The sequence below is a fragment of the Hylobates moloch genome, unplaced genomic scaffold (assembly GCF_009828535.3).
Source record: "Hylobates moloch isolate HMO894 unplaced genomic scaffold, HMol_V3 SCAFFOLD_11, whole genome shotgun sequence".
Lineage (NCBI taxonomy): Eukaryota > Metazoa > Chordata > Mammalia > Primates > Hylobatidae > Hylobates > Hylobates moloch.
In genome coordinates, this window is record NW_026652286.1 from 73,615,874 (window position 1) to 73,634,202 (window position 18,329).

Consider the following 18,329-nt stretch of genomic DNA (forward strand, 5'->3'; position numbering starts at 1 on the left):
TGATTTTTATCGGGAGTAAGATGGGAAGGCACTAGAGGGTTCTGAACAAAGGAGTGAAATGGCCTGGCTAAATTTTTAACAATGTATTTCTGACAGTTACGAGAGTAAAGAATACAGGTAGAAGTAAGGAGACCATTTTAAACAATTTGGACTCTTATTCCTCATACTTCCTACCTCTATGGGGTACAGGTATACCACTTCTACAGGTGGGATAACTGAAGTTCAGATCCAAAGTAACTCACAAGTTTTGCAAAGTAGATGTCAGAGCTTCAAGCAAAGCCACGTTGCCTGGTTCTAAGACACTCTACCCTATACTGCTGTCCCTCTGTTCTTTCTCATGCACAGTAAATGTTACAAACTAGCATGGTACAGGAGATACTCCGATGTGTATCATGGCAGTGGAGAATGTGCAAACTTTGATACAAATCATTTATTAACAAAATCTGAAATATTTTTTGTTTCCTTACATTAGGACCGCTTGGTTTTACATGGATTAAACATTATTGTACGTATGATAAGGGAAGTAAAACATTTACAATGAGTGTTTCAGAAATGAAATCCAGTGGGAAAATGGTGAGTTTTGTTTTTTTGTTTGTTTTTTAAACTGTTCGTTATTTAAGTAATGGAATTAAACCAAAAAAATCACATTTGTTTCTCTAGTTAACATGTACACATTTACAAAAAAACAGAAAGTCAAAGGTTTTCTCTCATTTTTTGTGACCTGAATGACTTGAAGAGAGTAGCCAGGGTCTTCCTTTAACTTGGCCATGGCATATTTATAAGCAGTCGAGTTAAATGTAGGCATCCTTCAGTAGATTACAGAGGTGTCACCTCACATTTCTGGCAGCAGAGTTATTTGTCTATGCTGTTGGTTGGCTAGCAGCCCAGGAAGGGACTGTCAATGGCTGGAGCAGGCTCAGGGATTCTGTATCTTTCCCCTTAGTGGCCTCTGAGGGAAGCTACATTTGCCCTTGCATGCCTTGTCCCCTTCCGCCCTGCATACTGTTTACCAAAATGCTGGCTAACAAGCTTTCTCAGAAGAAACCAATAGATGCTCATTTACCCCAAAAGTAAATTGGTCACTGAATGTCTCACATGGCTAGTGAACAGTATAGAATACAATGTACTTTGTTTGAGAAAATGCTGCAGAGAGCTTTATTATCTGTGGCATATAATCTTCTTGTGAGTTAGAGTATGAATATGGCAAATGATTGTACTTGTGAATTAATTAGGTCACAATCTGAGTACGATAAAGCTGGGAGTTACACTAGAGATAATTAGTCCAGCTTTATTTTAACAGATTAGGAAATAAAGTTAGTAGAAAGTAAGTGCCTCGCCCAGATAATTAGTTGTATAGATCGTGGCAGAGGTAAATGTTGATCTAACTTAGACACATACTCAAATACGTCAGTTGAAACTTATTGTACTTGGGCATTCATCAGAGTCTAATAATTCAAACTGAAAGACATAAAATGAAGGAGAACGTACCAGAGAAAAAGAAACCTTAGTTGCTACCGCCCTGGGAAGTTATTAAGTGCCATAACACACCTAGTTTTTACTCTAATAGTTACTACTGTAAATCCAACTTATGTGACAGTTAATAATGTAAGTAGACCAAGCCAAAGTTCTATTAATAAATTGATGACATTTGTAACCAAAGATAGAATTAACCATGCATTATATAAATGTTCCCCTTAAAATAGACCGGCATTTCAGTTACAAAAGAGAATTCCTATGAATGTGGCCTACGTTGGGTCTTGTCCAGAGAGTCAGTTTTAGTAGCAGTGCAGCGTTCGGTTACCAGCAAAACAATCACATTGCATTAGGTTGGTGCAAAAGTAATTGCTTTTTTTCCCATTACTTTTAATGGGAAAATCATAATTACTTTTGCACCAACCTGATATACATGATAGCAATACTATTATATCATGTATATACTGGAACTATATTATTTCGGTATCTCTCTTGTAAACCTGAGCTAGTTATCATTTAAGGCTCTAATACAAAGACACACATATGATACTAATATCTTTTCAATCCAGGGAGTTTTGATTAAGAGCACCAAATGTTGTATCCTAACAAGCACTCTGTATATCCAATTGTGATGTTAAGTGACTTTACATTTTCTAAATCTAAGTATTGAGGGAATGTACATTATAGTATAATTTAACATTGTAAGTAAATATGTTGAAGGGTACTGGACAGCCATGTTATGTAATTCTTTAAAATAAAACATGCACATGCCATTAATTAAGTGGTTTTATGTATTATGATCGGACAGCTAACATTAGGAATAAAAAAAAGACAGGGTATTATTGTGACCTTTATACATAACCTATGCTGTTAAACATTTTAATATGGCAACTTGAGCTCACATATTTAATATATTTCAGTTCACTTGTCAGCATGTTAATACTGTGGTACTCTTCTTGTTTCAGAATGGCCTTGTTACTAGCTCACCGGAAATGTTTAAATTAAAATCTTGTATCCGACGAAAGACAGATTCAATTGACAAACGATTCTGCTTTGACATAGAAGTAGTTGAAAGGTTTGAGCTTTTCTTTTCACTTTATTTTTTTCATAAGCTAAACGGTGTCTCTTTCTGTGTTTAAATATAAACATGAAACAGCATTCAAGTGTTTTTTAGTCTTTTAAAAAACAGTATACATGTTTATCTCATTCTTTCATGTTGTTATTGCATGCTGCTTTCAAAAAAGCAAATCGGATCCAGGATGCTAGAAAACAGTAGCATCACTCAAAGCAGAATCTGAAAAATCAATATAAATGACTGTATTAGGAGAAAGTGCATGTAGTGGCTTCGTGGTCCCCATCACCATGAAGGAATCCAATGGCATATTTCATGGTTCCAGGATCAGCCTTTTGGTGGGCTTTTGAAGCTTGGTGGCCTTGCTTCTAAGGAATAAGATGCAGGTGGGAATACCATAAGCTTCTTTCAGCCAACTAAGTTTAATGCCTCCAGGTTGCCTCCTGTGTGCAAAGCACTGTTCTGGGTATTCTTAGCCCAAAGTATTGGAAGAGATATAAATGTTGTGAATCTAAGTTTATAATTTAAGTTTACAATAAGAATGGGTATGCTTCTTGCTCTCTGCTCTGTAATCCATGATCTATCTTTCTTCTCCTGCATTACTGCCACAATATTCTGAATACACTAGCTTATTGTGTGTATCCATGTATACCCTTTGTATACGATGAGTTACTATATATGCTCATAAACTACAGCCTATAGCTGTAGGCATTCCTCAGAGATATTGCAGGTTAGGTTCCAAACCACTGTAATAAAGCTAATATCATAATAAACTGAGTCACAGAAATTTCTGAGTTTCTCAGTGCATATAAAAGTTATGTTTATGATACACTGCAGTCCATTAAGTGTGCAATAGCATTATGTGTAAAAAATATATATCCCTTAATTTTAAAATATTTTCAGTAATGCGAATGGTCATCTGAGTCTTTAGTGAGTAGTAATCTTTTTGCTGTTGAAGGATCTTGCCTCGATGTTGGTAGCTGGTAACTGATCAGCATGGTGGTCACTGAAGGATGGGGTGGCTATGGCCATTTTCTTAAAATGACACAGCAATAAAGTTTGCCACATCAATTGAGTCTTCATTTCAACAAAGATTTCTCTGTACCATGCAATGCTGTTTGATAGCATTTTACTCAGCAGGGCGTCTTTCAAAATTGGAGTCAGTCCTCTCAAACCCTGCCCTACTGCACTGTCAACTAAGTTTATATGATATTCTAAATCCATTGCTGTCATTTCAACAGTGTTTATAGCATCTTCACCAGGAGAAGATTCCATCTCAGTAAACCACTTTCTTTGCCCATCCATACGAAGCAACTAGTCCTTTCAAGTTTTATTATGAGATTGCAGCAGTAAAGTCACATTTTCTAGAAGGCTCCACTTCTAATTCTAGCTTTTTTGCTGTTTTCACTACATCTGCAGTAACTTCCTCCACTGAAGTCTTGAACCCCTCCAAGTCATCCCTGAAAGTTGGAATCAATTTCTTTCAGACTGCTGTTAATGTGGATATTTTGGCTTCCTTCCATGAGGGGTGAATGTTCTTAATGGCATCTAAAGTGATGAATCCTTTCTAGAAGGTTTTCAGTGTACTTTACCCAGATCCATTAGAGGAATCACTACTTATGGCCATGAAAGCCTAATGAAATGTATTTCTTAAATAATAAGACTCAGAAGTCTAACTTATTCCTTGATCCATGTGCTACAGAATAGATGTTGTGTCAGCAGGCATGAATATATTATTCTCCATTTAAATCTCTATCAGAACTCTTGAGTGACTAGTTGCATTGTCAATGGGCAGTAATATTTAGAAATAAACCTCTTTAAGCAGTAGGTCTCAACAGTGGCTTAAAATATTCAGTAAACCTTGCTGTAAACAGATGTGCTGTCATTCAGCCTTTATTGTTCCATTTGTAGAGCACAGGTAGAGTAGATTTAGCATAATTTTTAAGAACCCTAGGATTTGCAGAATGATATATGAGCATTGGCTCTGACTTTAAGTCACCAGTTACATTAACCTCTAACAAGAGTCAGCCTATTCTTTTAAGCTTTGAGGCCGGATAGTGACTTCTTTCTATCTGTGAAAGTCCTAAATGAGGGCATCTTCCAACAGAAGGCTATTTCATCTACACTGAAAATCTGTCGTTTACTGTAGCCACCTTCATCCATGATTGTAGCTAGATCTTCTGTATAACTTGCTGCAGCTTCTACATCAGCACTTACTGCTTCATCTTATACTTTTATATTATGCAAATGGCTTCTTTCCTCAAACATCATGAACCAACTTCTGCTAGATTCATACTTTTTTTCTGCAGCTTACTCACCTCTCTCAGCCTTCATAAAATTGAAGACAGTTAGGGCCTTGCTGTGGATAAGGCATTGGCTTAAGAGAATGTTATGGCTGGTTTGCTCTTCTATCCACACCACTAAAACTTTCCCCTGGTTTGATCTTCTATCCACACCACTAAAACTTTCCCCGTATCAGTAGTAAGGTTGTTTTGATTCCTAGCATTTTTGTATTCACTAGAGTGGCACTTTTAATTTCCTTTAAGAATTTTTCCTTTGCATTCACAGCTTGGCTAACTGATTGGCACAAGAGACCTAGTTACTAGGCTATCCTGGGTTTCAATGTATCTTTCTCACTAAGTTTAGTCATTTATAGCTTTTGATTTAACATGAGACACATGTGAATCTTCCTTTCACTTGAACACTTAGAGGTCATTGTGAGATTATTGATTGGACTAATTTTAATATTGTTATATCTCAGGGAATAGGGAGAGTAAGGAGAGGGAGAGAGATGGGGAAATGGCCAGTCAGTGGAGCATTGGTACACCCAACTTAATTGACTGTTTGCCATCTTATGTGGACATGGTTAATGGCACCCCAAAACAATGACAATAGTAATATCGAAGATCACTGTTCATACATCACATAATATATACAATAACAATGAAAAATTCCAAATATTGCAAGAATCACCAAATTGTGATACAGAGACGTGATGTGAGCAAATGCTGTTGGAAAAATGGTGCTGATAGACATGCACAACACAGGGTTGACACAAACAAACCATCAATTTGTTAAAAATGCAGTTATCTGCGAAGCTAAATCAAGCAAAGAGAAATACATCAAGGTATGCCTGTATCTAGTAGGGCAATGACCCTATTCCTAGGCTGCTTTAAACTATGTTGACTCTTTTGCCCTGTGTTCTTATGATTTTTAAGATCCACTTACTAAGTTTCCCCTTGTTTCTCAAAATATCTTTTGGAATTTAGACTGAAGTTGCAGTAAAGTTTTCAATGGGTGTGGAATTAACCTCTTTTTGAATATTTTACACATCTTTTCACAAATTTACTTTTGGGTACCTTCTTTTTATTGTTATTTTGAATAGGATTCTTTTTTATAAGTTGAATTTTGTTTTCCTAAATGGTTAAGACGACTGCATAGAGAGACTGTTAGTTTATTTACATATCAATCTCTTATGTGACCTACTTGCTGAACTCTTTATTAGTTTTAATAGTTTTGTGTAGAGACTTCTGGATCTTCTATGTAGACAAATACCAACATGTTAGTGCTTTCTCTTAACATATTCCAGTTATGTAACCGTGGAGCTTTTTATTAAACTCTGTACTTAGGTTTTTTCATCTGTAAATTAAGGATAATAAGTCCCCACCTCAAAGGATTGTTTTCAGGATTAAATGAGGGAATTAAGGAGACATAACACAGTGCCTGTCACATAGTAAATATCCAACAAATACTGATTTTCAGTATTTTATTGTTGGTATTACTACACTGGCTTAAATTCTCCAACAGCAGATTATCTTGATATATATTCAAGATTCTCATGATCTGTGTTCTTGTTTGCAGAAGAGATGTAGGTTATTACTTGTCATTTCAGGTTTTTAATTATAAAATATTTATAATAAAATTTTCATCTCAATGTTCTTCTTCACAGATCCCTCAATTTTCTGTTTAACTAAGTTAATTCCTTTGTCTCTAATATTTTATATCTTTTCCTCCATACGCTAGTTTTATCCCTTCCTCCCTCTAGTCTTTATTTCTTTCTTGAAGTATATCCTCAAGTAACTATTTCAGAATGACTGCATGGGAGAGAATTCTTTTTAAATGAATTCATTTCAATATTGTCATCATGGTATAGAGATACGATTTGGTTTTAGTGTCTTTTTACATATTACCTAGTTATGGTATGAGGCTTTCCACATTGTTCCATATTCATTGTAATTGTTTTCAGTGACTAGACTGCACCACATCAGGGTCAAGTTCTCATATTGTGGAATTCATAGATGGCTTTGAAGAATGTAACTTTCTCATCCTTTTTGATCATTTCAAGGGAAATAGTTTGAAACTAGTCTCCCTCAGACTGTCCTGTACCAGAAACACTTAATGATTTTACCACCTGTGATCATTAGAATTAAAAACATTTTTTGCATGCCCAGTGATTTTTCTGAAAGTATTATATTTCAATTTTTCTTTTTTAAAAAAATTCCTATGTTTTTCTCCTCTCTCCTCATTTCTCTTTTCTCTTAAATTTTTTCTTCAAATTTTATCTTTTTAGTTAACTGAGAATTTTAAAAGTAGTAAATGTGTAAATATATAAAATATTTGTTTTCAATAGGCATGGGATCATCACGTTACAGGCCTTCTCAGAAGCTAATAGGAAACTCTGGCTTGAAGCCATGGATGGGAAGGAACCGGTAAGACTATGATACATTCTATAATTTAGGTTTTATTGTCCTAATAATTATAATGTATGGAAATTCTTTTCATAGTATACAATGTTTTGCCTGTAGTATAATTGAAAATATTAAAAAAGGAAATCAGGGGAGTAGAGACTTTTATGGTTTCCTAGTCTCACTCATGGCACATAACTCTACCTTTCTGACTTATTTTATAAGGGGACTTTAGGGACTAATTTAATACCCTAAAATTACTTCTTAAAAAACTACTTACACTCATCACCTTGGCTCCACCCATTAGGTTATCTTATTCAGTTAATAATGACCGCATGCCCAGTCTTTGCAAGGCCTGTGCTAGGCATGTGATTAGAGTGATGAACATGGTTCAGGGTAAGAACTGATTCTCTAATCAAGACCATTTTTAAAAAGTATAACTTAATAAAACTGCCTGTGGCTTGACATTTTCACTTCCATACACATCTCCATTTTTAATAGTTATTTTGAGATCGGTATGATAGTCTACTTACAAAAAATAGGAAGGCTTACGTAAAAAGGAGGCTGAATCATTCATCACTGTCTGTTTTCCTTAAAGAACACTGTTACTAGATCGGTAGAGGGTGAACACACAGAGGAAATAAGAGTCGCCATCCTGTCACTTGAGAACCATTCTTTAGATGGCAAAGAACCTGTACAGCAATAGTGCCAAACAAAGTGTGGTCCTCAGACTTTGAGACCCTCCCTCAAACTGTGTTACCAGTCCACAGTAAGATCAGTACAGAAATTGTGATTCAGCCTTTAGAAAATTGTGTAGCCACTTGGGTTATTTTAAGCCTGTTAAATTGAATTTAAAAATTGGAACTCTGCATTGATTTTTTGGTTATTTTCTATTTCATTTTTATTATATTTTACACAAACATTAATAATAGATTTAAAAGCAAATTCACTCTTTACCAGAAATAGTTGAGAAGCCCTGACTTAGAGCAAATTTAGGGAATAGTTTGTTAGCCCAACAGTGTAGAAGTTAGGATTGTGTACATTGAGAACATGCTAAGCAGGAAATTGGAAGAAGGAGCAATTCCGTGAAATCCGTTATGAGATACTTCCTGAGAAAGGCACATTATGCATCATACTGGGGCAGAGAATAAGATGCTTAAATGAGATGGAGGCAGAACCTTGTCCAGGGCAGCACAGCCACGGATGGAAAAGGAGTGGGAAGTGAGGGTGGCTGAACCACAGGAAGGAGGTTGGTTGATGGTACACAGATGGTGCTGTGGACACAGCAGTTGTAGGACCTTGAAATCAAGACACTCTTTTCGTGTATTAGTGTACAGATATCACCTTGCTAATCTTTTGTGCTGGGTCATTAACTGGAAGTAACTAATGGACATCCTTTGTTTTTTAGATTTATACTCTGCCTGCCATTATAAGCAAGAAAGAAGAAAGTAAGTCATTTTAGTAGTTATTTAAAATTTTATCATATAGTCATTTTAACACAAAAGCATTATGTGATTGTAAGTGTTCTAGGGAAATAGTATAACACCATTGATCTAATGGTTCAGCAACTTTGAAATTTTTATTTACGATGTTTCTAATGTTAAAACCACAGACCTCTGATGTTACAGTAACAAAAGCTAATTTTTATTTCTTTGGTGTTTACTTATTTACATGCCTTGGTTTATCTCTGATAGAGATTTGAGAAAGTTGATATTAAGCTCAATTATTTATGTAAAATATATTAATATATAATTATATGTAATTATATAATATATTTTTATTATATATCAATATATTATATATTAATAAATTAATATATAATTATATATAATCAAGCTAAAATATATAATTATATATAAATACTGTATTTATATATCTATATCAATATAAATATATAAAACAGTAGAGAGCTTCTTTGTCTTATTTTCTCTGCTCCAGTTTTCTTACAGGTATAAGACTGAAGACATAAACACTTCTTGCTGGTTTTAGTGGATAGTGACTAAGAATGTAAAATATAAGGACCTTGTCATTACACATGGTATATGCAGGAAAAGATGTTTTTACTGTATTATTACTAAATCATTAGTTTGTAGCCATTCTTTATAAGCACAGTTTATATGTTTTTCATCATGTTCTGAATACTCTTTAATTACCTGCCAACTTCTTGCTTTTATCTGTGGTTAGTTTAGGGTCTTTTCATAAGTGCTTTACATAGTCATTTTATTTGATATTTAAAATTAATTTGTGTATTTGTTTCTAGGGTTATGTATATAACTTTGAAAGCAATTCCAAATTTTATGTAATGCAGTGGATTTTGTCTTATGGCTTCTAAATTTAGTTTTCAAACAAACTCAATAACCCTGACATTTACTTTTCTTAATTATTTTATTTTTATTTTTTAATAGAGATGAGGTCTCATTTTGTTGTCCAGGCTGGTCTCTAACTATTGGCCTCAAGTAACACTCCCACCTTGGTCTCCCAAAGTGCTGGGATTACAGGCATGAGCCACTGTGCCTGGCCAACCCTGACATTTAGATTGCTATGGAAATACGAGTTAGAATGGAATAAATATAAACTAGGAAAGCACTCATTTGAAAGTTATAACTATTGATTGTATAAAAAACCTATTATTTTATCTGAATTAAATGCTTTCTAGTGATTGACTTCAGAAATTATCAAAAGAAAATGCATGATTTCAAAGATGTTTCAATAATAATTTAAATAACTTATAATTTTGAAATTATTTTTAAATAATATTTTAAAAAACCATTTCCAGTTTTTATTCTCACATTTACTTCCTTACTAGAATCAAGGAAAGTGATTAGTATAAAATCCTTTATTGCCAACTTTTATCTAATCACAGATACATTAACCAAATGGTAAGAGTTTTGTATGTACTGAATGTTCATTCTAAATAATTACCTAAAAAATAATCTTTTGTATAAATTGCATTTGAGAAGGGTGTAAAATGTGTTTTCTAACATTAGTTTGATTTTTGATATCCACTATAAGGTTAATCCTTTCAAATTCAAATTACCCAAGGACAAATCCTTCACGGAAAACAATTGTACCTATATACAGTATTGAGTAGGGCTTCTGAATGGTGGCATAGTCAAGTCGATCAGAATATACTGATGCTTAGTTAAATGTACCACTAAAACTAACGTACTTATGAATGAGAGGGAGTCTGCATCTTCATGCAGTACAGAATCATTCTTCTGGAAATAGGTATCCTGCAGTATCAGCCACCGGAAACGTCACTGTGCCTTCAATTATAATTATAAAATGGTTTGTGTGTCAGAAAAATAGCAGTCCTAGAGTGCATGTGTTTGTATCATTTCTCACACTCTGGCTTTTTGTATGGTATATTAGTTTCCTACCCAGTACTCTGAGCTCCTTGTGACAGAACCTGTCTCTTCTCCATAGTAGTCAATACAGGCCTTCCCTGAGACATGTGCTGAGCACAGATTTGCTCTTATTCTTCTCATTAGTACCAGTAGGCTTTTATTACCCAAGGGAAGATGTTTGGTCATAGAAGAAATATTACAAGCTTCTACTTTAGTGCTTAAAAGTTATGAATCTTAAGCTTTATTTTTAAGTTTTGTTTTTAATATTTGATTTATTTTAAGCCATATTTTTACTTGAAGCCTGTTTTTAATCAGTATACAGATCTTATTTGTAATTGCACTAACTTTTAAAACTAAGTCAATTTCACTTATTTTGTTTTCATAAATCTGAGGGAATTCTCCCATTTGTACATTTAATCAGTGAAGTTTCCTTAAGACGTATCGACTGATGACAAAATAGTAAATTTTCTTCTCTCAGAGTCACCCTAATTAGATGGATTTGTGATCCTGACAAATATAATCTTTTCAACACCTAGCAACCTTTTTAATCTAATAAATCACTTTATAAATGCAGATTAAGTATTATGTTAAAATTAAGTATTGTAAGCATTCTAAATAAATACACACAAAATTGCATAGTGATTTCAAAAGGTCTTACTACTTTTGCATAGACGAAACTTATTGAAAATTACACTTATTTTTAGCTGTCACACACATGGGGATTCAAATTTGCTCACCCAAACAGAATCACTACCCTATTGAAAAGTCAAGACTGTGGCAGGTGCTACTAATAAAAGAAACCGTGGCTCAAAGGCACAGGATTGGACTCACTTTCCAAAATTTAGCTGCCAGCAGCTCTGGGGTGGACATTGTGGTATTACTAATTCATCTGAGTCAGGGTTTTTTTTTTTTTTTTTTTTTGAGATGGAGTGTCACACTGTTGCCCAGGCTCAAGTGCAGTGGCAAGATCTCAGCTCAGTGCAACCTCCGCCTCCTGGGTTCAAGCAATTCTCCTACCTCAGCCTCCCAAGTAGCTGGGATTACAGGCACATGCCACCACGCCCAGTGCCCAGCTGATTTTTGTGTTTTTAGTAGAGATGGGGCCTCACCATGTTGGCCATGTTGATCTCGAACTCCTGTCTTGGGTAAATTTGTGTTTCAGTGATTGTGAAATTCTCATACCTGTTAGGTCTTGAATAAGTCATGTGAGATCGTTGTGTTAAGTGCTTAAATCAGTGTCTTTTTGTCAGCCCCTCTAACCAGTTTTTGTACATCATCCTGTTCTTGAGATCTTGTATTTCTTTTTAGTTGATATTTGACTCCCCTAAAGGTAGCATTGCATCAATTTCAATATGTAACTTCTCCTGTAATTGGTATTGGAAACCAGTACCAGCCCTAACTCACCGGCCACTTCGAAGAGTGCTCATTTATATCCTCCAAAATTCAGATGGCTTCCACTTATTCTAAAATACTCTTGTTCTCCTTTGGAAACTCAGTTTTGCATAATATGTGTTTGTGTTTTTGAACTGCTGAAGACAATGAAGTTTAGGATGGTTAAATATACAACTTAGGTAAACGTTTGTTTTGAATGCCAGCCATTTAGAAGCGATCATAACATCTGTGCCTTCACGGAAAATCCTACAAGCAACAGTGTAAGAAATATCTAATGTTCTAAAATAGGGCCATAGTATGAATTTACAGAGAACAAGTGCCATGGAATGAAGAATAAAACTATGCTGTGACTGTAGTTTCATGCTACGCTTTGTGAGACTAACATGCAAAAGTCTTCCTACCTTGTATTAATAGTTACTCTTAATTTACCATTTTCAAAGTATGAATGCTGCGAGTAAGAAAAAGGAATTTCTTTTCCGTTGACGTTTCTGCTAATAAAAGTCAATATGTATATGTGTAATGACAACGTCACGTAACATTCCATCCTTATACAAAATTGAAGGGATTGGAACAGAAGATAATCTTGAAGTTTCCCAACAGCTCTAAATTTCTGCTTGTATGTTTCAGTGACTTTCCTCAAGTGTACCTGTGTATCTATTCTCTGCAGCAATGAGCTTTTTCTTCTCATTCTATGCAGTTACCATCTGTTATGAGTGTTCTTGAGCTTCATATTGTGATTTAGATAGTTTGGTTCTGGAAGTTCTCAGATGTCCCTAGGTTATCATCCTCCTTCTTTACCATATAATCCCCTGATCTTTGATCAGTTACAGTTTTGTTTTTATCACAGAGGCCCAAGAAGATATCATAGCTCAAGTGCTCTTCATGGGCAGAGCAGAATGAAAGAACAGTTTGGGCCAGGGCTATGGAGAGTTAACTGCCCATCCTTAAGGAGCAGAGAAAAGATCCAGTAGGTATCATGAACACTGATAAATGTACTTATTTATTTTTTATTTATTTCAGTTAACATATAGCATGATATTAGTTATCTGTGATAAGGGACCTTTTAATCTGAAACAGGAGATCCGCAAAGTGAATTGAAAATTAAAGACAAATATTGCTTTGTTTTGTCAACCCTGAGAATGTACTGTAAGGTCAAGTAGATTACATCTGTAAGGACATACTAGGTTTTGAATTGCTAGGAAATTGAAGGCACAAGGACTTTTGCTTTGTTAGCTCTGTGGAAGACTATTCTTCTTCCTTTCCTCATGGCTGTTAGAATTCTGTTGAGATTAATAGCTTTTGTGCTGCTCAACTGCCTTCTGGAAACTTTTTTAAGGTTTCAATAAAAGCTTTATCCCTGAACAGTTTACAGAGGGGAAAAAAAATAAGGTTTAGACTTAACTTTTGATTGAATATATTAAGTTGATTAAGTTAGTCTGTCTTCTGCTGCTACCCTCACCCATGAAGGCCAAGTATCATTAATGTTATAGAATTCTAATTCTCATATTACAGAGTTTGGTAGTAGTTGTATTCTGGGTATCCCTCTGCTTCTCTCTACAATAGAGGAGATACAGGGCTGGGGTGGGGCTTGGGACTGGGAAAGTGTTCACAAATGTAGCTCATGTAAGCTAATAAACTCTAACCCTTATAGAACCCATCAGAGAAGGTACTTGAGCAATCCTGGTACAAACCAGTAACTAGCAAGCCATCAATCAATAAGCATGTATTGGCTGCCTGCTCTGGGCCAAGCATTGAGCCCAAATCAGCAATCCTTATTTCTCCTGTGTAGTATACTTATCCTCCTCTCCGTGCTGTTGCCCCAGGAGTACCTTGTCCTCCACTGAAGGAGAATTATCATTAATTATTAGCCTTTTAAATGGCGCAATTTGATTTAGTAATAAGCCTTTCCATTGACATTTGAACAAGAAAGAGTTCCCGGGTGTTTCTGATTTTTTGTTTTTTTGTTTGTTTTTGGATGTTAAGAGGACACGTTTTAGTTGAATTCTCATGAGCACTAATGCATTAAGTATAGTAACCCCTTCTTGGCTTTGGAAAACTGCTCATTTTCCATTACAGAATGTGTTTGCCGCTGACTTCCCTCAGAAATGACAGTCCTTGTGACTACATCATCCACAGTCATTGGAAGACAAACTATTTTAGCCATCTTGTCCTCTTCTCAGACCTCAGAAGAATTGGCTGGGTGCTCAAGTGAAGGCGCTGTCTATAGTCAATGGTTGTTTGCAAAGCAACCATCAACAGGCACTGCCACTGCTGCTCTTTGCTGCCTTTGTTATGTGAATTGACAAGTCAGTAGTCAAAAGGGATATATTCCAGTTAAGGGAGGAAAAGTTCATTGTGTGGGATTGCCTTTATTTCAGTGAGTTTTGCCACAGTGAATTAAGTTATACACAATTAAATCAGAACTGGCCAGGTTATGCTTGGTAATCGATGATCCTCAAGTCTCAGAGGCTGATGACAATAAAGGTTCATTTCTTTATAGTACGTGTCCATTTAGGTCAGCGGTGGCTCTCAACATTGTTTTCACTCTGGAACTTGAGTTGATAGAGAAGCCTCCCTTTGTATCATTGCTGGTCCTGTGACAAGGGAAAAAGAAAATTGCAAGCCACATACTGGCTCTTAGTGGCTGCTGGGTAAAGACATGTGTCACTTCTGTTCATATTTCATTGTTAGTGCGTATCACATGACCAAGCCTGGCTTCAAGGGTGCTGAGAAATATAATCTTCTTGCAGGGAGGGACAACAGATAATGGGTAAACAGTAATTTCAGTCTGCTATAGTCTGTTTAGCTCTAGTGAGAGGATATGTTTTTTCATTGTATTTATTGAAGTATAATGAGCACATAGGGACATTTCTTAATATCCAACTTACTATTTTTTCAGTGACTAGGTTCACAGGGTCTGCCTGGTTTATGCCTGATCTATGTCTGTTTGAAGAAACAGATCATTGCTTTATCCACGAATATTTTTAAAATAAGTGGCAAAGTGATATATGCCTGTTCAAAAAACAACACTTGTGGCTGACAGTCCCTCAAGCCCCAGTGATTTTAGCCCTGTGGGAAGAATGCCTTATTCACAAAATTTACATATGTAGAGATTTGCATTCTTCTCTAGTCAATAATAATGATAAGAGCCAATACTCTAAAGCACTTACTATATTCTAAGCATACACTATTCTAGGAGCTTTGCAAATGTTAACTTACTTCATCTTCAAACAGTGCTATGAAGAAGATACTATTATCTTTATTTTGTAGGAGAGGAAACTGAGGCACAGAGAGATCAAAACCATGCCTAGTAACAGAGCTAATAAGTGGAAGAGTAACTACTGCCCCTCTCATCTAATTAGAACTAATGACTGGCTTCTTTTATAATTTCTTACGTTTTCCTTCATATAGCAGTGACGTGTAGACAGGAGCAGATATTTAAAAAAAAAAACCTAGCATTGAATTCGTCTTGTTCCGTTGTTAGGCACTCTTCCGTTTGTCTTCATTTACTACAACGGTTTAACTTAGGTATTGTTACTTCCCTCATTTTATAAATGAAGGAACTTGAGTTTATAAAATAATAACCACATTTCCCCCACCTCAGACATACAGCAGTGTTACTAGAGCTGAGAATTGGCCTTAGGTTTTCCTGGCTTTAAACAAAGCTGGACACTATCTCTGCACCATGAAACTACTCTTTCAGTCAAAGCAAAGGATGGTCAAAGGAAACAAAAATTCAAGGTTATTTTTGCCAACACAGTATATTCTTCCACATCTCTGAATTGATTGATAATGTTGTATTTAGTGACATGACGGGAGCTAAGTACAGGATCCATGGAATACGTCAGAACAGCAGCATCCGTAGAATAACCCTGCAGTTAGACTGACAGTAAGATTTCATTCTACATGATGAGCTTGTGATATCAGTTTATTAGAAAAGACTGGAATATTGCTGCCAAATATCCCAGTATTCTTTGAGGTACAGCCTGGTTATTACTTATTTTTCTCAACATGAATACTTAAGAGAGAAATTTCTGTTTTATATGTCACAACTATCTTCATTCTTTTTTGTTGAAAGGACTACTGAAATTTTTAAAAAATGGTTGTCTTTTTCTCTTAATATATCTTTTTATTGAAAAGTGGAACAATGTGACCTGTAGTACCAAACATTTTAAATGTCAGGAACTTGCAGTTTTAATTGATATAAAAATGCTAGTGTCTTGTTTTTACCTAGGGTTACATTTTTTTGTCTCAGTTTTTGTTGTTGTCCTTAAAACTGAAAATTAAATGATTCCTCACTTTTCCATCTTACCTGTTTCCTATATTCAAGAAGTATTTAAAAATATCTGAATGCTTAGTGTTATGCTGGGCATTTTGGAGTTATTGGAAGCAAGCAGTCTCTCTCTGGTGTCCAAGAAAAGCTTCACTCTCATGTAGGTAGGTCATCAGCTGCACTCTAATGAGATGCCAAGGCCATTCATTTTTGTATGTTGAGTTCACTGAAAGTATTCACTGAGTTCTGTTCTCTTGACCTAGGGCACTGGGGACAAAGAAATAAATGAGCCACTTCCCATTGATGGCAATACTTATTTTAGTTTTGACAATTTTATTTCTAGAGTTTTGAAGTTCTTTTTAGAGTACTAAACACACACACACACACACACACACATACATATATATACACACACACATATATATATATTTTTCAAAATGTCAAATAATCCCAAAATGCCTAGTGAATTAAAAATGACAATTTCTAACTTCTGCCCTTTTTCTCCTTACCAGTAGTTTGCTTATATATTTGTGGAGTTTTTTCTTAGGAAAATAGAAACAGTCATACCTACCCTCAAATTTCTACATTTTGAGAAAATAGGCCTTATTGTCCTGTCGATTACTTTTGTCACCTAACAACACATAATAAATACCTCTTCATGGTAGTACCTCTAGTTCCATAGTTAGGCACAGATTCTTCACGCCTTTCTGTCAATCAATTCAGCTCCATTGGCTTGCTGTGCCTAGAATTCTTTTCAGTTTTTAGTTTGTTGCTGTTAGCCTTTCTTGATTTTTATCGTAATTTTTTTGATATATTTTTTTTGTCTGGGGATCTATTTCGAGTTACAAGAATGTGTTTAATCTACTGTCTTTAAGTGGAAGTTAGTTTTAAATTTGTATTGGTTTGAATTCTCCTCATTTACTATTTGAGAATATTTTAAAAATCATGTCTCTACCACATGTGATGAAAGTTTGTATCACAGTTCAAAAAATTTTCAGTTTTTCCTCTGGGTGTTGGTATTTTTTAAATAAATGCTTTCTCTTTAAATAAGTAATCTAATTTGATCTGGCCGCAAAACCTTTAAAAAAATTAGAATTGATCCAAAGAAAATCTAGCCAAAAAACAATGAAAATAAATTGCAATTTCATAATCCTAGGACCTTTTGGGGATGTTTAGTGACTGACAATGCATGTTTTGAATTATTTTAAATATGGTAGCAAAATGAAAAATAGAACATGGAGCTCAGAATCAGACCTGAGTTAGAATCCTGACTCTAGATCTTAAAACTGAGAGCAGTGGAGGTTTTCAGCAACCCAGGGAATCATTTTAAGACTGCAGAGCCGTTTCTTTACCTCATAATGTTTTGAGAATCACGGGAAAGGATATGTGAAAGGCTTTATAATACAAGTTTCAATACATAATAAGGGTTTATTTTTACTGCATTTGCTCCTGTCATCTAAAAGAAAACACGTAATGAAGGAGTAATGCTATTTTTAGGAAAAGTGGATAAGATCATTGTAATATACTTTCTGTGAAGGATCTTAGCAGGTTGATACAATAGATGTGAGGGTGAAGTTCCCTCCTCTACTTCTACCCCAAAATAAAAAGTCAACCTCTAACCAAAATATTTGGAAAACTCAGTAAAGACCTCTCTACTGTTGAGTCATAAAGGCCCAGTGAACAGAGCCAACTGAAGGGAGAATGTGAGTTCAGCGTAAACACCTAATGCGATTTCTCTCTTATTTTCAGTGTATTTGAATGAAGCAGGGTTCAACTTCGTGAGAAAATGCATTCAAGCTGTGGAAACAAGAGGTCAGTGTTGCCTGATTGGTATAGCATTCCTGTCATGTGTCTCATTCTTACATAGAAAACTCTCAGAGTAGATGAATCATTGAAGATGTATTTGGTCATTAACGTGGATTAATTTTAAGAGTGATATAAATGTATGTATCAGTATACAAATAGCTATACCTTGAGCTTCAGTTTACTAAAAATCATGCTTTAGGCATACTTCTTTTTTACATATTTTTTTCTTTTTTTTATTATTATTATACTTTAGGTTTTAGGGTACATGTGCACAATGTGCA

The 18,329-nt window shown here is 35.1% G+C and overlaps 1 protein-coding gene across 1 annotated transcript in view; it reads left to right on the forward strand.

Annotated features, from left to right (window-relative positions):
- The window catches only part of ARHGAP42 (Rho GTPase activating protein 42), a 309,205-nt gene that overhangs the window by 261,061 nt on the left and 29,815 nt on the right, over positions 1–18,329 (forward strand). Inside the window, exons 9-13 of the mRNA XM_032167223.2 lie at positions 473–573; positions 2,439–2,548; positions 7,176–7,254; positions 8,639–8,678; positions 17,992–18,054. Of these exons, the coding sequence (XP_032023114.1) occupies positions 473–573; positions 2,439–2,548; positions 7,176–7,254; positions 8,639–8,678; positions 17,992–18,054 (393 nt within the window). The remainder of the gene's footprint in view (positions 1–472; positions 574–2,438; positions 2,549–7,175; positions 7,255–8,638; positions 8,679–17,991; positions 18,055–18,329) is intronic.